Consider the following 27,187-nt stretch of genomic DNA (forward strand, 5'->3'; position numbering starts at 1 on the left):
CAGAACCGGTCAGTATCTGGTGTGACCACCATTTGCCTCATGCAGTGCAACACATCGTCGCATGGAGTCTATCAGATTGTCAATTGTGGCCTGTGGAATGTTGGTCCACTCCACTTCAATGGCTGTGCGAGGTTGTTGGATATTCGTGGGAACTGGTACACGCTGTCGTATACGCCGGTCAAGCACATCCCGAACATGCTCAATGGGTGACATGTCCGGTGAGTATGCTGGCCATGCAAGAACTGGGACATTCTCAGCTGCCATCTGCCCTGAACAATGTGAACCATGATTCATCCGTGAAGCGCACACCTCCCCAACGTGCCAGACGCCATCGAATGTGAGCATTTGCCCACACAAGTCTGTTACGGCGACGAGCTGGAGTCAGGTCAAGACCCCGATGAGGACGACGGGCATGACAGTTTGTGCAGAAATTGTTTGGTTGTGCAAACCAATTGTTCCAGCAGCTGTCTGGGTGGCTGGTCTCAGACGATCTTGGAGGTGAACCTGCTGGATGTGGAGGTCCTGGGCTGGTGTGGTTACACGAGGTCTGCGGTTGTGAGGCCGGTTGGATGTGCTGCCATATTCTCTGAAACGCCTGTGGAGACGGCTTATGGTTGAGAAATGAACATTCAATGCACGAGCGACAGATCTGGTTGACATTCCTGCTGTCAGCATGCCAATTGCACGCTCCCTCATTGCTTGTGGCATCTGTGGCATTTTGCTGTGAGACAAAACTGCACATTCCAGGGTGGCCTTTTGTTGTGGGCAGTCTGAGGTACACCTGTGCACTACTCATGATGTCAGATCAGCATCCTGATGTGGCACACCTGTGAGGTGGGATGGATTATCTCAATATAGCAGATGTGCCCACTACCACACATTTGGACTGATTTGTGACCACTGTTTGGGAGGGATGGTTATATTGTGTATCTGGAATGAATTTTAGGTCTCTACGTCCATCCCATGGGGAATGGGAGCAGTAACAAAGGTGTTGTGTTTATATTTTTGTTCAGTGTATAAATCCAACTTTCCACCTCATCCTGAATATATTTAATATAAATAAAATAACCCCATCAAAGATAATATTGGCTCCTCTAGCTACTCTGTGACATGGACAGATATCAAATTCTAGTCAAATTTGCATCCAGACGTTCTCAAAGCATAACTCCTGGAGCATCGATACATGAGTATTGGCGATGGTGGTGGGAGTATCACTGACATGATGCGTTTAGGGGCCAGGGAATAGCAGCAGGCAAGTGAACTGTCAATCATTGCTTTCAGTCATTGGCCATCTGAGACACATTCAAACCTTAAAGCCTCCTGAAAGCTTAGTAAAATGATTTTCAAAATCAGTACAAGCATTTCCCCGGGTCCAGCCCATTTAACCCCCTTCACTTCACCAAAGTAACTGATTCATCTTCTACGGTGACATGAAACAGCTTCTCAGTTGAAAAATGATCGGGCCACCGAGCGTTGTGGGAGGATTAATGAATAGGCAATACAAGGACCCAAGGAGGAGTAATACGAAGAAGATGGAAAAAGTAGTCTAATTTTTAATTTTTTTTTCTTGCTCTGAGCCTTTCTTAAAACCAGATTTTTGTAATTACAGAGGATGAGTATCAACTGAAAAAAGAGCTGTGATTCAGGTGTCTATGTTGGACCCAAGAAAATGGTTTTGGGAGATGAAATCTCTTCCCAAATTTACAGCTAGAGTGGAGGCAGTGTCAAACTGAAAGTGAAAATTCATTAAAATTAACAGTTTGCTTCATTTCCAGCCATTGTAGTTGCAGCTTGTTAGATAAGTTGTGAAAGCCATTCTGTTTTAAGCCGCAGTAATGGCCTGGCTCAAGAGATGGCAGCGTCAGTTGGTAATTGGTCGCTAAGGGCCGTCATTGACAAGAAACAATTGCAGTGTCTCCTGGCATTGTCATGTAAAGTGTGAATTTGTCATTTAAATGTACTTTAAAAGTTTAAAACTAAAAATGATTCACAGAGAAGTCTTACTTGTTTGTTGCCGTTGCTGTTAGGTGGTTCTGTTTGCTTACGTTTTATTTTCTTTTGAAATCACTCATCAATCACTCAACCCAGTTGGTTTTACTTCTGCTCTTTAATTAGATTTTTTCCCAGTTTTTCAGCAGCAATAATCAAATCAGCATTTCTTCATATCAAAAGCTCTCAGTTTTAAAATTATCTGCTGGTTTCCTGCATTTGAGTCCTCTATCTTTTGCCTGGCTTAGTAAATGCAAATTCCTGTTTGAGTTCTGCATAACTTTTATTATAAAGGCATAATCTTTTTTTTTTCTGCACTACATGAAAACATATAATGTGAAAAGCCGTTGAAACAAAGGATGTGCTGCATTCATTTCAGATGTCTACAAAAAACCTCACTTCTCAACCAAATTTAGCCCACTCTGATTTTACAGTTACCTGGATGTCTAGACATATTTTGACTTACAAGTCACCAAATCAGTGCGTACGGGGATGCAAACAGTGCAACAGTGAAGCAAGCTAAACTTTGTTACCATTATTAGAAGCAACAGTAAGATCAAAAGTCAGTGCCTTAGAATATTCCTGGACTCACAGAGCCGTCATGTTTGAACAAATATTGAGGAGAGAAGCAACGTCTTGGTATATGACAGGGATAATAATGCTTTAGGTAAGAGATAATGACAGATAGGTATGACCAGCCTTGAGCTGTAGCACTTTTATCCTTGATTTGACTCTGACTGTATTTGAGAGTTTGGCCTGAATATATCACAGTATTTAGAAAGTTATGTTGCGTATTCTATTTAAGTTAATACACTCACTAGCCCCTTCATTACCTAAACATTACTAGCACTGAGCTGGATCCCCATTTGTCGTCATAACTGCTCTAATTCTTCATGGCATAGATTCAGTAAGGTGCTGGAAACATGCCTCAGAGATTCTGTTCCTTATTGACATGACAGCATCACACAGTTGCTGCAGATTTATCAACTGCACGTCCATGTTGTGAATCTCCCGTTCATCACATCTCAAAGATGATCTGTTGGATGGAGATCTGGTGACTGTGGAGGTCATGTGAGTCCAGTGAACTCACTGTTGTTCAAGAAACCAGTTTGAGATGATTTGAAATTCTTGACTGCTGCAGCACCTATTAGGAGATGGGTACACTGTGGCTATAAAGGGTTGTCAGCGACAATACTCAGGTAGGGAATTATGTTGCAACTAAGACACCCAAAGTGTGGCAAGAAGATATCCCTCACATCATTACACCAGCAGCAGCAGATTTATACTTTCTTGTTGTTTACACCAAATTTTGATCCAACCATCTGAATGTTACAGCAGAAACCAAGAGTCACCACATGACGATGTTTTTCCAGCCATCTGTTGTCCAATTTTGATGAGTCTCAGTTTTTTGTTCTTAGCTGACAATAGTAGTACGTGGTGTAGTCTTCTGCTGCTGTAGCCCATCTACTTCAAGGTTCAGTGTGTTAAGTCTTCAGAGATGCTCTTCTGCATTCTCTCTCACTCTTCTGCTCTCCTTGGTTGTAACAAATGGTTATTTGAGTTACTTTACCTTCCTGTCAGCTTGAAGCAGTCTGGTCATTTTCCTCTAACCTCTGGTATCAACATGGCATTTGTAGATATCTACTCTTTTTTTTTTTTTTTAGACAATTCTGTCTAAGCCAGCGTTTCAAACACAAGGCCTGTGGGAAAGAATTGGCCTGGCAACGACTCCCACTGGACGGCTTTGGAAAATATGAAAGCGGGCATACATTTTTTAACTTTATTTTTTAGAAGTTTTGCAGCTTTTCCTGCTGATTTTCTCTCAATTTACACATTTATGATGTAGAAAAACTGAGATGTGGTGTCAAGATTACCCTTCTTTATCTTATATTAAGATATCTGAGGGATTAAATGTGTAGGTGAAGACTGAGAGGTGAGTTTCACTCATCACCACCCTGCTGTAAACCCTAGAGGTGTTTGTGTGGTAAAATCCCAGTACACAGCTCAGATCAGCCCATCTGGAACAAATAACAATGCCACATTCAAAGTCGGTTAAATCTTCCTCACTCCGATGGCCAATTTGAACTTCAGCAGGTCGTCTTGACCATATCTATGTGCCTAAATGCGCTGAATTGCTATCATGTCACTGGCTGATCAGATATTTCCATTTTAAAGTAGTTGAACAGATGCACCTAATGACGTATCTAGTGAGCATACAATGCGTTATGTAGATTATTTATAGAACAGCACCTGTGAAGACATTTATTTTAATGAACACTTGTTCCTTGCTTGACATCACAAATTAAATGTCTGCTTTAGAATAATGGAAACAGTTGACAGTGATTGCCCAGTTTCTGACACTGAACATGAACTCGGTTGCCTTTTTGTATAGCACTACTGAATGGATTAGTGAGTAGACGACATTACTTTCCCAAAACACTTGCCTGCCTTGGCAAAGAAACGCAAGTTACCAACTCTGTACTTTAACTGTCATTTGAAATCTTCCTGTCTCCTACCTTGCAGAGTGGAAAGAAGAAGTTATTTTAAATAATTTATCAGTTTTTTCAAACTTCATCATCAAACAAAAATGTAAAAAAAAAAGAAAGAAGAAAAATAAAAAAAGATTTATGCATAAACTTTGCTTTTCTTCTTTCTTTCTGCAACAGTGTGTTTAAAGCGAAATCACAATGAACTTGGCAAAGGCACAGTCTGCACAAATGCAGTATGCAAACAGGACTCAAAATGTTTGCCAAAGAGCCCTTGTGCACCTGACTGTTTGACAGTGGGATAGCCCTAAAACCTCACAGATTTAGCTGTAACGAACTTCAAAGTCTGCAAGTCTTTGAGTGTGGACATTGAGATTGGGTTCATGGTATCACAAGACCATTGTTCTCATCCCGTTTCCTATAAAAACTTAATATTGCTTCCTCCCTAGCCATGACCATGAGCCTTCTATATCTGTTAGTAGTTATTGTATTTAAATATATATTGCACTTTTCCTCTTAACATCTGAACCATGTAGCAGTTTAGAAAACATTTTTTTTCCGTCAGTTATTTGTTACTGAAATAAGAAAACAAATAATAATGTTGCCCTGCTGACAGGAGCTGTTTATTAGAAAATGTAGAAATGCATTGTTGTGGAACAAGATTATCAATTACATATTTTGTCATTTCATTTGGAGGACTTTTTGCAATTCTTATGCCTCAGTACATCGTTCTTGTTACCACCACTCACAGTAATCAGTTGTAGGTGTTACTTAATTTCAGGTTTAGCACTACAGACAGTCAATTTTTGCACTGACAAACGAAGAAAATGACTTTAGTGTGGATTGGCCGCATCTTGCCAATAACAGATCCACTTATAGTAATAAGGTCATGACTGGATCCAATATCGGTTCAGCTGGGATATCTCAATTCCACTTAGAAATATAATTTCCTTGATCATGTATCCATTATACACTGTGCTTTAGAAGGCTCATAACTTTATTACCTGTTGTACTCACTCGTGCCTTGTGCACCTTGTTGAAAGGTTAAGTGTCTAAATCAGTTTCCTATCCACTCTGGTACATTAAATCCATTATTTTCTAGGGGGAGGGTGTTGTTCTTTTGGGGTTTTTTCAGTGTGTCTGTCTGTGCTTGGATGTCAGTGTGCCAGATGTGACAGCAATAGATCTCATTCCAGCTGAAATGTTCCACGCTGCGCTGGAGTTCAAATGCAATATTTGATAGCCAGATTTCACCTCCAGGCTGTGTGTTTGTGTGTTGACTTTATACTCAGGGGAGATTGTCACATCTGTGAGTTTGTCCACAGGCGTTGCTGGGTCAGATGCTTTGCCACTCTGTCATCGCAGTTTTTCCCCTCCCTTATGTTAAGTCTTTTCCTGCTTCTTCTCTGCCTAAATTTATCCTTCCATTTCCCATAGCTGCCTCTTTTGGAGTGATTATTTGTTTTGGGGTTTTTTTTTTTGCATTTGCTATTCTTATCGTTATTTGTCTTTGACCATTCCTTCTCGCCCCTCCTTTATCTTCCCCTCTCATCTCTCCATTCATTCTTCTCATCTGTCTCTCGCATGTCTCCCCCTCTCTGTTTCCCCTCTTTACCTACAAGTAGTACTACTCTATCCTTCCCCCGCCTCAATTTCTCATCCCCCTCTTTCCTCCCTTCACTTCCATCACTGACCCAATTAAACATGGGGAGGGACACAGCAGTAGGAGAGTGACGGAGGTAAGGCAAGAAAGAGAGGGAGGACAGGCAGAAAGAACAGAGAGTTTGAGTCAGCAGCAAGAAAACCAGAGAGAGTCAGAAAACAATTGCCACCAACCTGCCAGGACATACACAGTGCATTGTCCGAAGTTCACCTGGAACTTAAACCACCTTTGACAGCCTCAGAGGAGGTGGGGGTGGAGTAGCAAGTCGAAATTCCTGCTGCCACGCACTTACCACTCTCGAAGAAGAAACGAGGAGAATAACAATCTACCTTCAGTGAAGACAGCGGGTGGGGAGCTGTGCGGAGTTAGGATGGCTGAACGCCGGGATATAGCTGGAGACTGAGAGGCTGAAGAAAAAGACATTGCATTCTGGGCTGGAAACTGAGGGAGGGGGGCACGGTTGCCCCTAGGCAAGAGAAAGATTTTTGGTGATAGGAAAAGAGGGAGAGGAAGGGGGAAGGATGCATCTGTTCTTCCAAGACAAGTGGGAGGTGGAGGGGCTGCAGACTGTGGGTATCCTCCTGGTGGTCTGCAGTTCCCTCAAACTGATGCACTTTCTGGGGCTCATCGACATTTCTATGACAGGTAAGAGAAATTATTCAAAAGAAAAAAAGAGGCACGGAAAGGGTTAAATTGATAAATATAGTCAGGGGACAGCTGGAAGAGAACACTTACCTGGAGAGGCAGGCGTCTGCATATGTATTCATGGTGGGTTTCTGTGTTTGAGGTTAACATGAAGTAGTTTTAGCCTAATTCTTTCACTGCCTAGCTGTTCAGTCTGTCACACCCATTTACAGCCCTGTGTAGTGTGTGTGTGTCTATGTGCGTGTGTGTGAGAGAGAGATCTTTTTTATGAGGCTTGGTGTATGCTTGGTGTATCTGTGTCTCTCTATGTCACACATAAGTTCAAAAGTATTAAAACTGCAGCCCATTCAGTACCTCGTTCATTATAATCAGCCACAGGCTATACGTGACATTTATTAATGCGACGAGGACCTGCATTTTAAAATATTCTCATTGTTTTGATTTAAAGAAAAACTCAGTTTGTTCATCATGAAGAGCTTTACAGTGTTCTCTGGAGAGTTTTAGAAAGTCTGAGAAAGGCCACCCTTGTGGTGTCTTCAGGCGTGTCTACGCCTCGGCTTAAAGAGTGCTGATTTCCTTTTCCTTTTTTTTTTCTCTTGTGGGCGAGCAGGTTAGGGCATTTTAACATTTTTAGATGGTGTACAGTAGTGAAGCAGATACAGAATGGGGGAGGGAGACAGAGGGCTATTATATGCAATAAAGGAATTAAACCAGCAGGTTGCAGCTATGTGAAATGTGTCTTAACCACAGTGCCACCAGCGCACCCTGAGGCCACACATTTTTAAGGCTGCATGGCAGACTGGGACCGTGCTGTTTGGAACAGTCAAGCTTTTACCAGACAGCAAGGCTGTAACAGTGGAGGCATTTTGGGAAATTCCTCTGCTGCACTGATTTTGAGCATCATTCTCTCTCTCTCTTTTGTTTTTGGGGTTTTTTTTTGCCTCCAACCTTACTAACTAGCTTGATTGCAGTTTAGAAGAAAAAGAGGAAGGAGAAGTGGAAAGTAAAGGTAAAGGTCCCCGGACTCATTTGAAACTAAAGGTGCTTGGGGAACTAACTGAACCACTTTTAAAATGTAGCTCTGCGTGGCTTCACTCCTAGAGATCATAACTAAAAGTCCCAGTGTTGGGCTTGCAGATACACTAAGCAGTACAGTGTATCTGTAATGCTTGCTGTCTTCCCTGTGGTTCAGGGCTTACACGTGATTTTCTGCATTCCTTGAGAAAATCCTCAGATTTCTCAAGTTTAGGAAGTTCCTTCAAAAGTTACTAAATATTGCCAAAAATGTGCTGCCACCATTTTACTAAAAATAGAGCTGTTCTCTTATTTACTGAAGTGTTGTGATGGTCTGTCAGTGTGCCCTGAGGGAAACTATCGCGCTCTAATTGCATCACTACAGGGCATGCTGGGTAAGAGCATTGTGATGCTGCACAATAAGGAACAGTGTTTTTTTTACTTTTCTGCCTACTCAGGCCAGAATGAAAGAAGTTCTGGTCTCATTGTCAGTGCCACTCAAAAAACAATTTTAACTTCAAAGACTAGAGAACAAATTGATCACGTGTCACTTCAGTAGCTCAAGGAGTAGAGTAACCTACTTGTTTTTGACATAGGACTCTGTTAGTATGGAGGATAATAGATAGATAGATAGATAGATAGATAGATAGATAGATATGTGTGCATATTAAGGTTACTGCCTCTGAGATCAAATATCTCTATTTCAGGAGAATCGTATCCATGACATCTAAAGCACGTTTACTGAGACATCAGAACAAGAAATGTTAACGCCAGAAAAGGACAAAAATACAGACAAAATAACAAAGATGGAGCGAGGGCTTTAAAAGGGAGCCAGGAAAATGTGTCTCTAAACAAGCACATCTAATCACTGACAGTCTCCAGCAGATTTGGCTTTTTATGGGTCTCACAAGTATTTAAAACTCAGTGTTCCATGTGGAGCACAGGCAGTAGATATCACAGCAATTTTTTTTGTTCATTTCCGTTTGTTTGTGTCTCTGTTTTGGCCTTCATATCAGTATAACACATGCTGATAAGTTCAAACTGTAATCTGGAATGCTACCCAAGAGAGTTTCCAATCATAGAAATGTTATGATTTAGCATTTTTGCTGTACTAATATGTTGATTGCAGTGTTATAATTACCGGTACAAAAAATGTCTGGTTTTGGAGCACTAAAAACAATTTAGGTGTAACTAGTGTTCATACATTGTTGGTATGCTTCTTTACTCTCTTTCAAATTGATGTATTGCACACTGTTGTCACTTCTTTGACACCTATAGTTGCTATTTATGTTGAATATGATGAACTATACTGAGCGATACGCTCATATGTTAATTAGACTAACAATACTCTATGAAGAAATTACAAGTAGGTAATGAAACACTCATCTCAAGGTCCATTTAATAGCTGTTCTGAAGGTTTCTGGAAGTTAAGATATTAAAATATCATAAAGGTCATTAATTTATTCATTCATTTTATGGCTCCACTTACTCCATGATTAATCTTTTGTGGGTTACACTGGACATTTTCTGACTTATTTTTGCACATTTCATTGGTTGTTAAGCATTTGATAGTTATGTCTGCATTGTTGTCAGCTGATGAACCTGTTTGCAACAAAAAAAAACACACTTGCCCACAAGCAGACCCTTGTGCCTATGGCTGAGCCTCTGTGAGACTGCTCGATAGAAGAATCTGGTATGCTTGGAGAGCGTGCTCTGCTTGTTCTGGTTGCAAATGATGCCAGAGCCACATGTTGTCAGGAGGGCAAGAGCCCCTGACGCTCCACAGAGCAGAGAGATAACAGGGTGAGACATAACAAAGGCGAGATAAATCAGTGGGGGTGCTGTGGTTGTGTTGGTTTTCAGTCCATCATGTCCTACTTCATCCCTCAGACTGCTGGGGTCCTCCTTAAAGGGATATGTGGACTTCTATGCAGTAAGTACCCAGGTTTATCTGTGCCAATGTGTTTTACGTCTACTAATATCCATTTCGTGACACACAAAACAATCTCTGGTAGATGTTATGGGCTCTGGCTGGGTTTGTTTTTCTGTTCACCCTTCTTGCAAATTGCTTTCAATTACCACCAGTGTGTGAATGTGTGTGTGAATGGGTGGATGACTGTGTATAGTGTAAAGCGCTTTGGGGTCCTTAGGACCAAGTAAAGCGCTATACAAATACAGGCCATTTACCATTAAGTGGTTGTTTAACCTGAACGTGAGTACAATGCTGGTTTATGTTTTGAATTGGTATACTCGGCACTAATATTTCTAAAGTCAGTGTACTGGATATGGCACCGTGATACAAATCAGTCTTATGAGGTAAACTGTGTGTTTATTGGGGTGAGCTGAGAGCAGGTGGTACTATCTACAGCTTGAAGTTGGTGGTCTCCCTTTGCTAAGCCAAGTCAGCAGCATGAATCCGTCTGTTGTTGAATCTGTCCGTTGCATGACTTTATAGGCATGTGTGTGTGTGTATATCACAGTATGTGTATCTAACTCTTGTGCTATGGTTGGTGATTTCAGGTAACCCTTCCACCAGCCAAAGCAAAAAAACCATAAAGCAGCGATTCCTCAAACTGCTGCCGTGCTGCAAGCCTTCGACTACCCCCTCAATCAGTCAAAGCAAGTGCTCTTTCACTCTATACATCTCTGCTTTCTCCTACTTGCCTCTTTAGTCAGTTGAGAAGACTGGCGCAGACGCTCGTGTGGATAAAGTCACATCAAAACATTCAGGCTACACATAAATCTACATACACCCTTACAGACTCCAAAAACTCTACAACTATCTGGTGTTGTGGATTGTGGGTCAGAGCTGTTTTTCTTTTTGTGATTTGAGGCGTGTGCCATATATTTGGGTACTGGAATGTGTGTGTGTTGGTATGTAATATACCAGAAATACCATGTTTACAGTACAGAGGTCAAAGTCAGGTGCAAGCTAATAGGTTCCAGCTAGAATGCAAATGAAATAAGAAATATCTGGCAGTGTCTTTACTTTGAACTTTTTAAATGTCTCTTCCATTTTTACGAATGATAAACCTCTTCTTCCACTTCCTCACAGGCCACTCGTTGTCTGTAGTGTGCTTCAGCTTTTCAGATAATACTTAAGATGCTGCAAAGATGTGTGGAAATTTCTAGCGTAATCTCACAGCTATGTATGGAAAATAGTGTTTGTTTATGTTTAATTTATTAAAATATCACAAGATATCATAAAGATTTAAACTTTATGATAAGCTCAAGATCTGTTTGATAACTTCAGCTAGATATCTTGGCCAGGTCATGGCTACACTGGGGGTTAATGTGGTGTAGATGCTAACTAAAACTTATCTGTCCCTCACAGACAGCGTGGAAGATGACTTTGAGTTATCCACTGTGTGCCATCGCCCTGAAAGCATGGACAAGCTGCAAGAGCAAACTAAGTTTACCAAAAAGGAGCTCCAAGTCCTCTACAGGGGCTTCAAAAATGTAGGTCTGGTTACAGAAGACAGTGAGAAAACAGGGGTTCTAGTTGAATGTGTGCATATCCTGTGCAAGATGGGAATTAATGAGTTTACATTTTTTTAAATGTATTTTCTTTATTTTTTTTTCCCAGGAGTGCCCAAGTGGTGTGGTAAATGAGGAGAACTTTAAGAACATTTACTCCCAGTTCTTCCCTCAGGGAGGTGAGTTCTCCCAGCAATAAGCACGAAGAAGTCCAACAGTGCCAGTAGTTTCATTTATTTCAAAATGAAATTAAAACAACAGTTGTTAATGTTAATTTAGCTTTTTGTCATGACAGTGAAGCAAATATAATTATCTTACTCTAAGTCTACTCGGCTTGACTGAGGTATATGCACTGCAGAGAGGCAAAGTGATTTTTCATTTCACAATATTTAGGTTGATGAAATGTTAACCACTCACCTCCAGTTGTATTTGAAATTATTTTTATATCTACTCTATATTTAGACTGCTGCTAATCGCAGCTGTTCAAAGACATGTTTTGAGGGCACACGGGTTACAGTAAGTCTCTACCTTTGCAGATTCAAGTATGTATGCACATTTCCTGTTTGAAGCCTTCGACACGAACAAAAACGGCTCGGTTAGTTTCGAGGTAAGCTCTATTCTATTCTTACATATCAGCTTCTTTTGAGGAATAAAGGAAGATGTGTGCTCTTCTGAAATTTGTCATCACTTGTGTTTGCACACAAATATGTATTTGTACACCCAGATTAGGCTGTGATAAAGGTTTGACTTTATTTACTGTGTCAACATTTAAGTAAAGATAACACAATGCAGGAAATCGTTCCCGCTTTTGTTGCAGGACTTTGTATTTGGCCTGTCTATCATCCTGAGAGGGACCATTAATGACCGGTTAAACTGGGCATTCAACCTCTATGACTTGAACAAGGATGGCTGCATCACCAAAGAGGTAACACACATGTGATTGTGTTGGATTTGTTGATTTCTTGGTCCCTTTGAATTACTTGCTGATGATTACTCATTATCAATATTTTGCAAGTATGTAGAGATTTCTGGCAGAATATTTATCAATGACATTTTCCATCACACAATAAAAAAAAAAAATTTTTATTGGAAATTCTCAATACTGTTTTCTCTGTTTCTCGATACACTTTACAGGAGATGCTGGACATCATGAAGTCCATCTATGACATGATGGGGAAATACACGTACCCCACCATGCAGGACGATGCCCCAAGAGAACATGTGGAGAGCTTCTTCCAGGTCAAACAAAACCATGTTTTCTTTCCCCCTCGTTTAATGATTGTTTAAAAGCAGAAAAATATTGATGGCACCAATATTGTTTTGGGGAAAACAATGATGCTGTTAGCCAAATAAATGTCTGGTTGTTGTATTTTCATTTCAGAAAATGGACCGGAATAAAGATGGGGTGGTCACCATAGATGAATTCATTGAGTCTTGCAAAAAGGTAGAGCATTCCAAATCCTGAAGGAGTATTGAAAACATTTTTAGAAATGCACTCCTTTAGAATCCCACCACGCTAATCATGTAACTACAACTGGAGAGAGAGCTAATTGTAGCATAAAGAAAGTCAGGGGAGACATCTAGTCTTGCTCTTTCTAGGAAATCACTGCACCTGACCAAGAACTATTTTCTGCACATAACTCTCCATAAAGCCACAAATTGCACATAAACCCGTGCACATCTCTTACCTCTTTGTAGGATGAGAACATCATGCAGTCCATGCAGCTGTTTGACAATGTCATCTAAACATCTGGACCAGTGAGGACACTGGCACCAGAGAGGGGTACGTGTGTGTGGGTGTGTAAGAGGAATACGGGATTGAAGAGAGAGAGAAAGAGTCTGATTCCATGTGTGTTGCGTGTGTGTGGCTGTCTCCCGACTTGCAAGCTTGTGCTCGTGTCTCTGTTGAGAGCTGAGTCCTGAGGACACAGAGAGGGCCCCCTCCCTCTAACTGGACCCCCCAGTGGCTTCCTCCAAGCAACAAAGGAGAGTACCCAGCGCCCATCCTCATCATGCAGAACCTTATGTTTTATCCCAGAGACACAGAGAAAGCAAGCAAGCAGTGGGCTCACAGCCACCTGCACACCTAACACCCAACCAGCCCCTGCCTGTTTTATTTGAACTTTTATTGCTCTTGCTGACGGAGGGACTATCACAGCCTTTTAATGGTTGAACTCAGAAGAAGGATGCTCTCCCAAAACCCTGATCTCAGATCACTTTTCCCCTTTCCTCCGTAATGGCTGAGAGATGGCATTGTGAACCTGATCTTGCCTCTGCGGATGTGGGTAACACCTTCCTGGAGCCGTTAAGACTCATGGCTCATTTGCTGGCCATACAAATAGAAATGAATCTACAGCCACCTGGTGGACAAGAGAGAAAAAGACACTTCCTGAGGGAGCAACCAACAAACTGGTGATCCGAGCGATTCCGTCTTACGGAGGGAGCTTCAAACTCGTTTTTTCCACAAGGGACTGATTTAAATATCGCATGATGATGTCACTAATATCTACTTATGTATTTACAGAGATACTCCAAAGTCTGCTCGTCTGTCTGCTGTCCTAGTCATTCACAGGTGCCTCACCCTTTGCGTATGTGTGCGTGCATGTGTAACAGGAGATGTCATCTGTCTTACAAATGTAAGTCTCTTGTGACACAACACCCACCTTCATTCACAAGATTTCGGTAGAGTAATTCCCGGCCTTCCAAACTATTACAATCCTAACAGTAGTTGTCTATTGACTGTTGTACATTTTCTAGCATTCCCAGTGGTGTGATATTAGGCTGTACAATGTGGGGATTGCACTATAATTTAATGAGCCGTTTTGACCCTAGCAGCTTCTCTCGACATGGGAATGACATACCACAATCGTACTAGTCTATGAATATACATTCAAAGAGAAGATTATTAGATTGCAGATTGTATTTGTGAACTTATTGTAATCTGAAATGTCATGTGGTTGTCACAGGTTCTACCACTTGAAAAAACACAAAAGTCCCCACACCCTTTTTGCATTAAATCTATTTCCATTTCAAGGAGGCATAAAGTGATTGTGTGTAGCAGGGGAAGACAAAGTTTGATAGCAGTTTTCTTTTTTCTGTGCCCCCATTGTTCACTCCATTTCTTATTCTCCCTCTCTGTAACACCAAAGAAAAGATATCAATTAAAAAGGTACATAAAGCCACTTAAGGCAAGACATTTAGCCCACCTGTGGGTGAAGACAGAGGGAGTTACTGGGTATCAAGCTGGATAAGGGGCAATCAGAGATAAGAGGTAGACTACATGTAGTTTATCTGCACGCTGTCAAGTGCAATTTTAGGTTGTGAACCCATCCATTAGGCTCAGATTAATTATTTTAGAGCAATTTGCAACCACTTATTTGCTTCTTTTCACACTAGAACTAAGCAACACAAATGTGAGATGATGTGAGGCACTCGGGCCGTAATTAAATCGGCCAAGTGTCTTAAAAGCTGAAACAAACATGAAATAGCAATAATGTTCTCCACTCACCCAACGTCTCCTTCCTCTCAGAGCACACTATAACGGCCCTGGTTAAAATATGCACTTCCGGCCCTGCAATTTCTTATTTTTTTATGTTCTGCAGTTTTTACATTTATACGTTCTGGAAGAATGGTTTGGCTCTGATTGTTCCTGCCCACAGTTACGTTATTTTCCCCAAACACAAGGAAAACCTGTCTATACCCGCATGTATTGTGTCTAGAACAATGAAAACCTACTAACCCGTGGTACTGACTGTCTAGCTAGCCTAAACTGGTTGCATAGCATATTCAAAATGTGTATATTTTGTACAGAGATAATAAAAAAACAAAAAACACAGTTACTATGCAAAATGGACTGGCGTGTGAATTTATCAGACTATACATAAATTGTCTTTATTAAAATACGTCCTTTCAGTGAGATAAAGTACAAAGTACCTGTAGCAATAACATTTGACATTTTGACCTGTCACAGCAGGAAAAAACAGTGTATATCAGCTTAAGTGAGGACCTGCTTTTATTCATTCTGGTACACTTTCAGTGCTTTGGGAGAGTCATCATAAATTCCCCCTTTTTCCACATCTGTGAGTCCAAAAAAAGGGAAATAGGCAATGTCCATAATAATATTCAAATTATGATTCATCATAATGTCAACAGGAAACATTTACAGCTTAAATATACATAATTACATAAACCATCCCAGGAGCCAGGTCTCCTTCCACTAACAGGCAGTAGTATCTATGCAGATTCACCCGACCATGTGACAATTTCATAACCAAAATGTCATCCAGAACATTTTTTAAAAGTGTGAGCATCAACAAATACAGTAATTCAGTCTACATTTCTGAAGAACCAGCTGACTCCAAACCATGTACACAGCCTTCAACTGCCAGGTTATTAAAGCTGAAAATTTTGTTTTGTTTCGTATGTTCTAATGAAATTCCTGGCACAGCAAAACACTTCACAAGTTGGGTTTCTCTGACAGCAAAAGCTTTCGCAATCATTTGAGTGTATTTCTGATGACGGCCTTGATGCATATTTTTTTTAAGGACTCTCCTGTGTAAAGTATCATGAGCACAGCAAGTGGGACATGGATGACCGGTGGAAAAAAAATCTCAAGTAAAACTGAATTTAATGAATGTGATTTCTTTTTTTCCCACTTTAGGAATATTATCTTTATTTAAATAAAGTTTAACTTGTATTGTGATTTCTATTACTCGTGATTGGGGGAAAAAAAGATTGCAATGTGCAGGGGTGAAATTGTTTGAGCTTTTTAAGTGGGGGCTGACATACCCCACTGACCAGATGCTTCAGCATATACAGAAAAGTCCATCATTAAATAAAGAACACAGTTTCATGTTTTTCGAGTTCACTACTGCCTCTTAAAACTTTGACCTGCAGCGACCAGGGATAGGTTTTCTCTGTAAAACAGCAGAAATTTACTTGGGCATTCTGCGAAGCTCTGCCAGAACCCAAATAGCCAGCGAGAGAAGAGCCACTGAGCCAGACTGGTGAGTTGCAGCCAGCGGAGTGGGGACATAAAGTAACAGCGTGGCGATACCTAGTGCAACCTGAAAAGCACAAAAGCACAATTTGTTTATACTGAAGGGTAATGGACCTATTTGTATAGCAATTACAGTGTCTTCTAGCCTACCTGTGTATAGGCCATTGCTGCCAGGAGGCTGATGGCAATCTTAGCCCTCTTGGGAAGCATCATTCTCCTTGAGAACAGATACAGGCCTGTAATTGCAGTCAGAGAAGTAATCCCCTGAGAAAAGAAAAAGACATCTTGAGGGGTACATATTAACATTTCATTACACATCAATCTAAAAGAGTTATAAAACTTGGAAATATTATGTTTAATTAGAATAAAAACAATGAAATGCCAACATTTTTTAGCTATAATAGCATACCAAAATTCTATGATCAAATTGCACAGTGGTGGGATTTTCGAAGAAATTCTTGAGGGTCGGAGAGAAGGCCAGCAGATCATCAGGAATCCATCTATCTGCCATCTTAGGGAAGGAGTTATAAACAAGCCCAGCATCCAAACCAGCGACAAAGGCACCTGTGTAAAGGTACATGCATAAATGATTCAAATACATCTCCATGAATAGAGATTAAACCACATTTGTATTGCCTTTAATTACATTAACTTTACTTTTCTACACAGCCGCTCAACCCATTTGCCCTCTAAGAGCCAACTTTACAAAAGACCTTTCGATTAAAATCAAACCAGATGAATAAGCTTTTTGTTTCAACATTTACCAAAAGCCAAGATACAGTACTCAAATTGTAGCCCAAAAACATTACATGGGGTAGCAGGCCAAATGTCTTTCCTCAAACCATAAGTTTCAGAGTCAAAGTGCGAAGCTTCATACAGACTGTGAGGTGACTGGCGTAGTATGCGCCTGTTAAGAGAGGAAATGTGACACTATATACACTTAGGGTTACTCTAATGGAGTCAGCTGTGAGTTGCCATGAATGACTCTGAGTGACTGTCACTCTAGTATTCATTAGTCAGTCTTGTTGTGAATTTACAGTTGAAGGATTTTATGTAACACATTGTGCTTTTTGCAGACGCAAATAAGCAGAACACTTTGAAGATGCATTGTGGACTCCTACTCTTCCGGGACTGAAAACCATTTGCACATGTCAAATTCTAACTGCTCCTCTAGCATCATTGCCATTTACCAAGAGCTTCCTATGTTCTGTCAGAACAAGTGCCACTTTAAAGAACACCTATGCTTCTATGATGGTCGTCTTCACTATTAACATCCTGCTTTTTGAGAAATTTCTGTGCAATTTTGCTGTAGTTACAGGTAGTTCACTTTGTTTCCCCAAAGTGGCTTGAGACTGAAAGCAGCACTTCGGTAGACAGATTCTGCGACCCCATTTGTGACACTGAATTCTCTTAAGATCCAGTATTACCTGAAAGAGCAGTGAGGAAGACGAGTCCACCAGTACCCTTGGCAAACCTCCTGAGCTGCATGAGTTTTTTGGTTTCTGCTATCTGTGAAAAAGGTGCCATTATTCAAGTTAAAAAAAAAGACTGTTTCACTTTACATTTCTCCAAAATTTATCATTTGTGTTTTTTCTGTAGGCAAGAGTCCCTCTGTACCCTGTGAACTGGCAGCAGCAGAGTAAGCCCTGTCCACATACTGGCACAGTAGAGCAATAAGGCAGAACCAAGATGGGCGCTCAGACGATACTGGCTGACACGAGGGATGTCATGAGACTCGGGCTTCTCCTCCAACCCGCTTTTCACCATGTACCACCCCAGAAGGCCCTGACAAAACAAACACATGTATACACATTCCTTACTTTACATTTATAATAAACCCGATGGTGACAATAATTAAATATTAGTACAATCAACCTATTTAAAGAAAAAAGAAAAAAAAAACAATGCTATAAGTGACTGAGAATTAGCTATGACGTAAATCCAAAACACATCTGAAACTAACAACGCAGCCTGTTCAGTACAGCTGATTCCTTCTGTACAATTCCGGCTACTTTTACGCCGGAGTTTTTAAACTTGTCAGTGACAGACTAACGTCTCAATATACGGAATGATAATTATAGCATAAAATATAAGGACTCAGAAATGTCAGCAATGTCAGTGTGAAAAGAAGCTGCAACTACCAGAATATAAGTGAGAGAATGCACAAAGAGGTAGAAAGCATTGAGGGACAAATAAGTTTACTAATGGCTACTTCTGCAGGTTATGATGTAGGCTCAACAAAGATTCACTGCAGAAGTCTAAATCAGGCATGAGGTAATGATTATTTCCAGTGATCTTCTCATTTCCACAGCTGTGTCTTACCTGGAAGAAGACAAATCCACAAAGACCCAGCACTTTTCCCTTCATGGAGCGAGTGAAGTATCCTTTTTTCCAGAAGTAAATAGTAGGGAGGATGTATGCCAAGCCAACCAGCCTGCCCCACATACGATGTCCCCATTCCATGTAGAAGATAAACTTAAACTCTGGCAAAGTCATGTTATGGTTCAATCTAAACAAACAAAACACATAATAATACCAAATTAACTAATTGCCGCATTAGAGGCCAGACCAATACATAACACAGAGACACATTTAATTAAATTTATCAGGCCTTTATGTACTGTGATTCTGAAAAATGAGACCTTACATTTTGAATTCTGGAAACTGCTGGTACTTTGAAAACTCAGCTTCCCACTCTCCTTCTGACTGTGGTGGTTTCATCTCTCTCACCAGATGCCAATCAACCATGGAAAGCCCAGATTCTGTCAGTCTAATAAAAAAAAAAATACATAAAAATACAGCAATGTAGTAAATGCCTGTTAACAGTACTTCAGTGAGTAAGTAGTACATACAGACATACTAATTTTAAAACATGCGTACCTTGTGACACCACCCAAGACAATAGCCCCAACCACCAGTCCACTGCAGCCAAGTAACCATCGACCCACTATGCGATTTGAGGCTGCATTGGGGACAGAAGCTGCTGCTGCTGAAGTGGACGTTCCTCCCTCCACTGTGACGGTGCTGTGACCTCTCTTCAAGAGCCATTTTCGAAGCGGTGAACGCTAATGTAAATAAAAGGGAGAAGTGGCTTGAAATGATGATGGACAACACAAGCATTAAAGCTTCAACTTTACCTTATTATAAAAATAAAAAAAAGTCATTTTAAATGTCATTTACACTCAGCACCCTTCATCCAGTACATCGACTATCCCTTCTCTGCACATGTCCAACCCATCTCAACCTTTATTCTTTAATTTTGTCTGCTCAACCTGAGCTGTTCCTGTTATCTGCTGTCAGACTCCACAACAAAGACTCTGTGGATGACCACACATATGCAGACACACACACACACACACACACACACACACGTGCAGTACCACTAAGTGTAATTTATCTGACGAAACATAGTATTTTATTCTATTTTATATTGCATGTTATTCCTTTTATCCTATTCCACTGATTTTCTTAATTTTTGCTGCTTGTAACTTTGCACTGTCCACTTTCTGCCGTGACCCAACAAATTTCCCACATGTGGGACTAATAAAGGTTTATCTTATCTGTCACAAATCACCCCTGGCATTGGTCTCCACCCACACCCACGACTGCCTGCACTTTCTTCTTCACTGTGGCTTTGGATGCAGTGACACCCCCACCTTGAACCCATCTGTCACTGCTACCCCACACCTCACCAGTGTCTAGCTGTCCTCCAATATAGTGCACCACACACATATACTCGCATATAAGCAGCATGTTAACAAATTACGAAAGCACAACACATGTAAGGTGATTCTATAGTTTTAGATATGTAAGAGCTAATTAACCTACTTTACTTCAAGCTTATAAACAAAGGCTTACGGTATTGCTGAATTTGATATCACTATCTTTTCTGAAAATTTAGTTACTGATAAATCAAAAACCTTCTTAAAGGGTCTATGATATTAGTTCTTCCATTCTGAATTTATTTTTTCAGCTCAAATGCTAATCTAAGAGTTTGCATTGCCTAGACATGGGTGATGTAAGTTAGCTGTTGGACGTGACTACTCTTGAGTACACCTAAACACCTAATGTTACCTGTCCTAACTAATTCAAACACATATTAAAAACAAAGCTGAACAAAGAGCAGCTGACAGATGTGTAATGTGACATATTGTGTATATTACTGGCAGCGTGTGACCTTCCCAATGACGCTTACTTAAGCTATTGGCTAAAATTAGCGGCTAACACAAGTCATACTCACGGTGCTGTACTGAAAGCCCTTTCCAGCACTTCTGCACCCACAAAAAATTGTTGTCCGCAACGACGAAATTAACATCTCTGTGCTCCAAGACTCGTCGCTAGTGCTGAAGCTATCCAACAGTGTTGCAAAAGCTTCAGCACGTTTGTTACTGTGCTGTCACCCGGCTGGTTTCCTAACGGCCAGTTTCAACTTTGACCTTCTGACGTCACAAGAAATTTACTCACTAAATAAAATTTATGTCTTTTTCTTTGTCAGGAACGAAACATACTCAACATAAATAAATATATATATATACAACAAAATATATATACATATAAATAATATACCAGGCTTTCGAAATTATATTACACAGACTAGAACGTTTGGGGGGGAGGGGGGCTTGTTTTGTCTTCAGGCGTATCCTGCATGGGCGGGCATACGTCGCATTTCGCCCAGTAATGCATCATAAAACGTTTATATATTATCACCCGTCTAATCGCGTGTTTTGAATTCAACGACCCGGAAAACGGTGATCTACGGACTAGCTGTATGAGCTGAAGTAAGTCTCACAAAACATGACCTGACTTCATATCGTTTTTAAATGACTGATACGGTTCCATGAGTCGATAAGACGTGGATTTAACAGGTAGCTGTAGTAGTAGTTAAAACCTAAAGATGAATGAACGTGTTAACTGAGGAGTTTTCACGTAATCTTGTTTGCTCACTAACTGTATTCCTGTCTCTTATTAGACTGTCAGTATGGCAGAGTGCTTTTTAATGGAGGTGTGCGTGGACTCAGTGGAGTCTGCTGTCAATGCTGAACGAGGAGGTCAGTAAAGTGAACAGTAGTGAACACTGTCATGCCGTACTATTATTAAACTCACTGTGGCGTGCTTGCTAGATTGGTCATGCACAGGCAGTTCTACTTAAAAACAGAGTTAACGGTTGCATAATATTGAAGTGTTAGCTCAGACATATCTCTACCATGAGTATTAAATTGGCACGCAGTGTTATTTAATTCCTCAAGGATTACAGGCTGTAAAAGTCTATATAGGTGTAATCAGAACTTGTCTGTCCTGGCAGGTGCGGGTCGACTTGAGCTGTGCTCTAGTCTTCTGGAGGGTGGGCTCACTCCGAGTCTAGGTGAGCATCTGCAGATACCCCTAGCAAAAAACAAAAGAAAAGAAAAGAAAAGCTGTCGCATCAGGCGCCAGCAGATCTTTCAGGTTTTAGTCAACTGGAACTTGCCAAGTTGCATTACTGCCATCTTCTGGAAAATCCTTAAATACTATTTAACAGACAAGGCTTGGGTCAAAAAGACTTTCTACCCTTTCTCAATCACATTACTATGACTCCATGGAAAAAGAGATCTAATAAGGACTTAGGAAAAAAGAACAGGATGCACATAGAATTTGACTGTTCTTACACACAGCTCTACTTCAAAAGTAGGAGTATGATGTTTAGAGGTCACCTGTGGGTTTATATACCCTTTAACAAATCTAAACATCAGCAGACTATGACATAAAATAGAATAAAAAAAAAAAACACAGTTAATGTGTTAGCTGTCGATTATGGCTATGTTTGTTTTTAATAATAGTCAGGTAGTGTATCTCTTTGAATTATGGGATGTCATTATGTCCTTTTCTTTCATAAAGCCTGCTCTGATGCAGCCTCTGCTAAGAGAGGTAAAATAAAAGAATAAAAACATTTTCTTAGTATTTAGAGAACTCGATTGGCTCTTGTTATGCCACCTAGACACACTTCAGTCGGTTAGAAACCTTCCTAAGCAATTTCTTTCTATGTGACTGCAGCCCAGTTCATGAAAGAAAAGCATTAAAGTGTGTAGATCCTTGTCGTTCTTACCGCCCTCTCTGCAGGTTTGCTGTCATCATGTCTCTGAAGGTCATACTGGTTCAGTTTGGTGGGATAAAGTCAGAGACATGATGGATGTTGCTTGTGCTGTGGAGAGTTTTATTTTGGCTGTTATGTCTATTCATGTCTATTATTGGTTTTTATTACTTTTGATGTTCTCTTTTCCGCTGCTTCCCCTACGTTGTGCCATACCAGTTTATTATGACTGTGTAATATACATACCTACTCTCTGTGTTTAGTCCAATACAGCAACCACTGTTGAACAATTTTATTCCACCCTCTGATTCGCAGAGTTTCATATAAATACATATAATGCCTTTATAACTTGAACCCAATTAACTATGTCTTCAGTAGTCCATAGTCTGTACTAAGCATTATCCTATTTTATATAGGAAGCCTGGGCATTTGTTGCATGACACATAATTCCACCTGTACTTTACTCCAGGTGTGCTACATGTAGTGAAGCAGTATGTCAAAATCCCCATCTATGTAATGATACGCCCTCGTGGGGGTGACTTCCTGTACTCCGACCTTGAAGTGGACGTGATGAGAAAGGACATAGAGCTTATGAAGAGCCAAGGAGCCGATGGGCTCGTTCTGGGTGCCTTGACAGAAGATGGACGGGTGGATGCAGAGCTCTGCATGGAGTTATTGGGTATGGTCTCTTTATATATTTGACCTGATTTGTTACATCACTCTAAATAACAATGAAAAGGCCAGACAGAATATATACAGTAACACTAAAAATAAACCAATAGTTATAAGAATTATATCTATGAGTTCGATAGATTGAGGAAACACCATCAACCTTTAGAAAGAGTACACAAAAACATATGCCTTCTTTTAAAATTAAATATTTCTGGTTTATATTGTAGAGACTTGTGATTTATTCTAAATAGTATCCCCAGATTGTTTCCAATACTGCAATATTGTAAATATACTTTCCTAAAAAATGAAATGCAAGTCAGAAAGGCAAAATATGATCACAATAGTGTAGAAGCCACAGAAATTTCATTGCTATGTCCAAGATTTTTAGTCACTTTTCAATGATAAGACAGATCCATAATACAGTCCCAATCAAATGCTGAAAAATGGCAAAAAGTAATATTTTGCATGGTTGGGTCTTAACAAGCTTCCAAGTAGAGCTTCAACATGCAACAAGAAGAAATGGGTGTGAGACAAAACATTTATTTGAGATTGCAATTTATTGAAAACAACGGTTAAACTGAAACAGGCCATTGTTGCCATTTTTCAAGTGGTCTCAAACTTTTGATCGGGACTATTTCTATATTAATCAAGTCACATCAGATTTCCTTCCATTTCCTTCAGTGTGGCACCTTTTATTTAGCCACAAAAAAGAAAAATAAACATGAACTTGCTGTTGAATTGTAAAGTTCTGAAAAAGCTGGCAAAACACACAAGAGCCAATATTTCTGGACCCTTCATTCTTCACATGTTTTCACTTAAAAAGAAAACAAATAATTTACAAGGCCTAAAGCACTTGCAGTCTAAACATGAGCATTTGACCTTAACTTGGGTTAATTATTTATTAAGGGATCAACAAAAGATCTTCCGGAAACTGTATTAGGAGGTGCAGACATGATAGTGTGCAAAACAATTGAATGTAACTCCTGCACACTGTTTCGCTTACCTCCAAAACATTTATTAAATTACATTGTTTTGGTCTGAATAACCCATTCACATGTATGGAAAAGCATACCAGAAAAGTTCAAATCATCCAATCAGCTGATGGACACTTTGCTCTGTATTTTTGCCGTTAGTTAAGGGATAACATTGAAACAGACACCAGTTTGTTTCAGTAATTTTGTTTTTGTGAAAGAGGAACATTTTACAGGTTGTCAGGAGTGCAGAGAGTTTGAACTAGTAGGCTTGAGTATCCAATATTTGTATTTTTACTATGCAAATATAGCTAATTTATTATGGGACACCACTTGTTATGAAGATGCACAGGTAAAGACGTGTTACAGCAGGCTTGGTAATCCAGTTTTAATCTCACACAAGGTTTCATGTAGCCCGTCATATGTCAGCTCTCCAGAGAAGGAAATGCACTACATCTCCACAAGATAGTTGTGACCCATGTTAAGCGAAATCAACCAGCACCATGAGTTCATCATATTTCCAAAGGTCCTACTGAGACCTCAGAACATGGTAGGGCTAACCTCCAAAAATCAGACACTATATATTCTCTCAAGTTTTTATCACTATCTTTGCATTGTTACTTGCAATATGCAGTATAAAAAAGTGAAGCCAACAATCTTTGATATAGAGTATAGCAGTACAGCTGGCTATGAGTGATGGCTTTCATAAAGGTAGGAAAAAAAATGCTTATATTGCTTATATTATACAAGTCGTATTTCACAGTTTTGCACTTTTGTTTGACATTTTGTACTTTTCCATTTCTTTCTTTTGTTTTCTTACTTTTTTGCACACTAGCTGCTGCCCGTCCCTTGCCTGTCACCTTCCACCGAGGTAAAAGTTTCTTCTTCAAAGTGCTTTTCAGCTTTAAGCTTTTAAAATTCTTTTCAGCTACAGTTACACTTAAAAAGCATCACAAATTCTTAATGGAATAAAAGCCTTACATAATGCTATTATCAGGTATAGCTCCGAAAAGGTATAGAACGTCTTAATGATATATTATTAAGCCTGGGCTTTTATTATGACACTAATCATGATCCTACTGCAGCTTTTGACATGGTTCATGACCCAGCAGTAGCTCTGGAGGCGCTGATATCGTTAGGGTTCGAGCGTGTGTTGACTAGTGGCTGTGACAGCTCCGCTTTGGAGGGACTGCCTCTCATTAAACGGCTTGTTGATCAAGTACGTGTACCCATATGATTGTCTTTCTTTACATGCAGACATATGAAACTCTAATAGCTGTTAGGTTATTGTTCTTGATCTTTCATAAAACCTTTAATTTTCACATCATTTCTACTCAACAGGCAAAGGGCAGAATTATCATAATGCCTGGTTAGTGCCTCCGCCATTGCTCCTTTGTTATTTATGTGTGAATTTTTACAACCTTATTTATTTATTCACTGTCACGGTTTTTGTTTTGATAACAGGAGGAGGCATCACAGAAAGGAACCTACAGAGAATATTAGAGGGGTCAGGGGCTCAAGAGTTTCACTGCTCAGCCCGCTCCAGCCGGGAATCTGCAATGAAGTTCAGGTGTGTTTATTTTCCAGTCTCAGGCGAGAGGTGGGATCTGTCCCTTTGGTTGCATGCATTAGGAGACTTCTTGCAACCTCATGTCGATCTAATTATTATTTTTTCTATATAATTCTCTTCTTCTTCTCTTCTCTTGACGTTGTGCAGGAACACCTGCGTCTCAATGGGAGCTTCTTTCTCAGCACCTGAGTACGGCCTGAAGGTGGCAGATGTGAGCAAAGTCCGAACTCTAAACGCAATAGCCAAAAATACCTTGTGACTGTATAACAGTCATGATAGACTGGAAAAAAAAATACCTCAAAAGTAATCATGAGTAATAATACTGATGTGTACTGATTAAATTCCATAAATAAATGTCATAATCGCCAGAAAGCTCTGCTTTTTGTTTTTTTTCTTTTAAGATATAAAATCACCAATGAATCAGTCCTTGTCCAGTTAAAGAGCAAAGACATTAATGCATCTCACAGAGTATCTGTGAATAATATGATGTCTATATATGGGAGCACTTCTCTAGTGATATCATCCAATAATGTGCATAGAGAACTACTCATGTGTCTGAATGTGCAGTCTGATTTATAGGATTTGGAAAACAGGTTTGCTAAAATATGTTAATAATTTAAACATACAGGAGATGTGTACACAAATCTGTAAAAGTTCACTTTTTGGGTGTGTGTGTGTGTAAAAGATTCTGTAAATATGAGATGTTTAAAAAGCCCCTCAGCTGTGAGGAGTATAAGAAGCTGAAAAAATGTGTAGTTTGTAAAGTTTTCAATAATAATAAGGCCATTTGTACTCTTCTTTTTTTATTATTAGTGTATAATTCACATACTGAGTCTTTTACACAGGTAAAAACTTTTCATTGTAGTTTTAATTTGTTTTGATGATCTATGTATGCACAAACTGTTATTTTACACAGTCATGAACCTCTGGTCTCACATCTTAATAGATTTTTTTTTTATTTTTTATTTTTTATAGGCATTCATAAAACAGAGTAATCCAGGTCAAACAGATTCACACCTCTCTGCACACTAACAAATGACATTGCTACAGTAATGCCCCCCATGTATGTTCAACTACAGTTGATTTCTACACTGAAAATGTGTATTTTTTTCCTAATGAAAGATAACTGCTTTTTAAAATGGCAAAACAAAATATCAGTTTTACATAACTCCCTATTTAAAGTGATACATAATGCACAGTTGTGACTTCCTGTTTTTGTTTTTTCTCTGTTCATTTTCATCTTCTTCTTCTTCTTTTAATAAAAACAGTTTTCATATTAGATTACATCTTCTGTCTTTTAAAAAAATATTATGCATTATGCACAAAACTTTCCCTAAAATGATTTGACTTGGTTGAAATATTAAAGGCTAGTTTCTTTAATTGTTTTTATTTGACTTTTGACACACTGCACAGACATTTCTGTTGTTGTTTGGCTTATCTTTGCTTATCAGCTGGTGGCATCTGGTCAGAGACAAAGTTTTTTACAAGTGAACAAAACGCTCTATCCTCTATTATAAGGGCAGTACAGAGTGATTATTCTTATTAAAGTACATTTTTGATAATAGTTTAGTCTACGTGTCAGTAGAAAGGAAAGCTAATCTGAGTTTTGATGACAGATAAAACAATCATATGTG

The 27,187-nt window shown here is 39.7% G+C and overlaps 3 protein-coding genes across 15 annotated transcripts in view; 2 read left to right on the forward strand and 1 right to left on the reverse strand.

Moving 5' to 3' along the window:
* The window catches only part of LOC309720546 (A-type potassium channel modulatory protein KCNIP2-like), a 119,799-nt gene extending 104,682 nt beyond the window's left edge, over positions 1 to 15,117 (forward strand). For 4 of the 10 annotated variants that reach the window (XM_082557565.1, XM_082557564.1, XM_082557568.1 and 1 more), the window contains exons 2-9: positions 10,318 to 10,420; positions 11,136 to 11,256; positions 11,384 to 11,453; positions 11,811 to 11,881; positions 12,092 to 12,199; positions 12,409 to 12,513; positions 12,656 to 12,718; positions 12,973 to 15,092. In XM_082557565.1, coding sequence (XP_082413691.1) covers positions 10,318 to 10,420; positions 11,136 to 11,256; positions 11,384 to 11,453; positions 11,811 to 11,881; positions 12,092 to 12,199; positions 12,409 to 12,513; positions 12,656 to 12,718; positions 12,973 to 13,020 — 689 coding nt within the window. In that variant the 3' untranslated portion in view covers positions 13,021 to 15,092. Of the gene's footprint in view, positions 1 to 5,994; positions 6,784 to 9,651; positions 9,731 to 10,317; positions 10,421 to 11,131; positions 11,257 to 11,383; positions 11,454 to 11,810; positions 11,882 to 12,091; positions 12,200 to 12,408; positions 12,514 to 12,655; positions 12,719 to 12,972 lie in introns of those variants that run through there. The other 6 variants (XM_082557571.1, XM_082557569.1, XM_082557563.1 and 3 more) reach the window with 5 other exon arrangements.
* A 22-nt stretch (positions 15,118 to 15,139) lies between these two features.
* Positions 15,140 to 20,719, reverse strand: cox15 (cytochrome c oxidase assembly homolog 15 (yeast)). Its single transcript, XM_082557561.1, has 9 exons — positions 20,514 to 20,719; positions 19,154 to 19,338; positions 18,921 to 19,043; positions 18,596 to 18,782; positions 17,891 to 18,058; positions 17,701 to 17,782; positions 16,683 to 16,837; positions 16,424 to 16,537; positions 15,140 to 16,340 (listed from the first exon to the last, which is right to left on the reverse strand). The coding sequence occupies exons 1-9, from the start codon at positions 20,586 to 20,588 to the stop codon at positions 16,209 to 16,211; spliced, it is 1,221 nt and encodes a 406-aa protein (XP_082413687.1). The 5' UTR covers positions 20,589 to 20,719; the 3' UTR covers positions 15,140 to 16,208.
* Positions 20,720 to 20,951: 232 nt separating this feature from the next.
* On the forward strand, positions 20,952 to 26,832 carry cutc (cutC copper transporter homolog (E. coli)). Of its 4 annotated transcripts, none has more exons than XM_082557698.1 (10): positions 20,952 to 21,051; positions 21,243 to 21,321; positions 21,576 to 21,635; positions 22,148 to 22,177; positions 22,810 to 23,019; positions 24,819 to 24,854; positions 25,069 to 25,202; positions 25,325 to 25,352; positions 25,448 to 25,553; positions 25,701 to 26,832. In XM_082557698.1, the coding sequence occupies exons 2-10, from the start codon at positions 21,252 to 21,254 to the stop codon at positions 25,810 to 25,812; spliced, it is 786 nt and encodes a 261-aa protein (XP_082413824.1). In that variant the 5' UTR covers positions 20,952 to 21,051; positions 21,243 to 21,251; the 3' UTR covers positions 25,813 to 26,832. The 4 variants fall into 4 exon arrangements, with proteins under 4 accessions (XP_082413824.1, XP_082413823.1, XP_082413826.1 ...); XM_082557697.1 differs by having other exon boundaries at positions 20,973 to 21,138; XM_082557699.1 differs by lacking the exon at positions 22,148 to 22,177 and having other exon boundaries at positions 20,981 to 21,138.
* The last annotated feature ends 355 nt before the right edge of the window (positions 26,833 to 27,187 follow it).

This window comes from Aulonocara stuartgranti (genome assembly GCF_965226115.1).
Source record: "Aulonocara stuartgranti genome assembly, chromosome: 13".
NCBI lineage: Eukaryota > Metazoa > Chordata > Actinopteri > Cichliformes > Cichlidae > Aulonocara > Aulonocara stuartgranti.

Excerpts from the sequence above, each read along its gene's own strand:
- cox15 (XM_082557561.1), bottom strand. The coding sequence starts at position 20,588 with ATGTTAATTTCGTCGTTGCGGACAACAATTTTTTGTGGGTGCAGAAGT. Across the intron at positions 18,783-18,920 it reads CAGTTTCCAGAATTCAAAAT|ATTGAACCATAACATGACTT; the intron begins GTAAGGTCTCAT and ends TTGTTTGTTTAG. Across the intron at positions 16,838-17,700 it reads CTTCCTCACTGCTCTTTCAG|GTGCCTTTGTCGCTGGTTTG; the intron begins GTAATACTGGAT and ends ACCTTTACACAG.
- cutc (XM_082557698.1), top strand. The coding sequence starts at position 21,252 with ATGGCAGAGTGCTTTTTAATGGAGGTGTGCGTGGACTCAGTGGAGTCT. Across the intron at positions 23,020-24,818 it reads GCTCTGCATGGAGTTATTGG|CTGCTGCCCGTCCCTTGCCT; the intron begins GTATGGTCTCTT and ends TTTGCACACTAG. Across the intron at positions 25,353-25,447 it reads CAGAATTATCATAATGCCTG|GAGGAGGCATCACAGAAAGG; the intron begins GTTAGTGCCTCC and ends TTTTGATAACAG.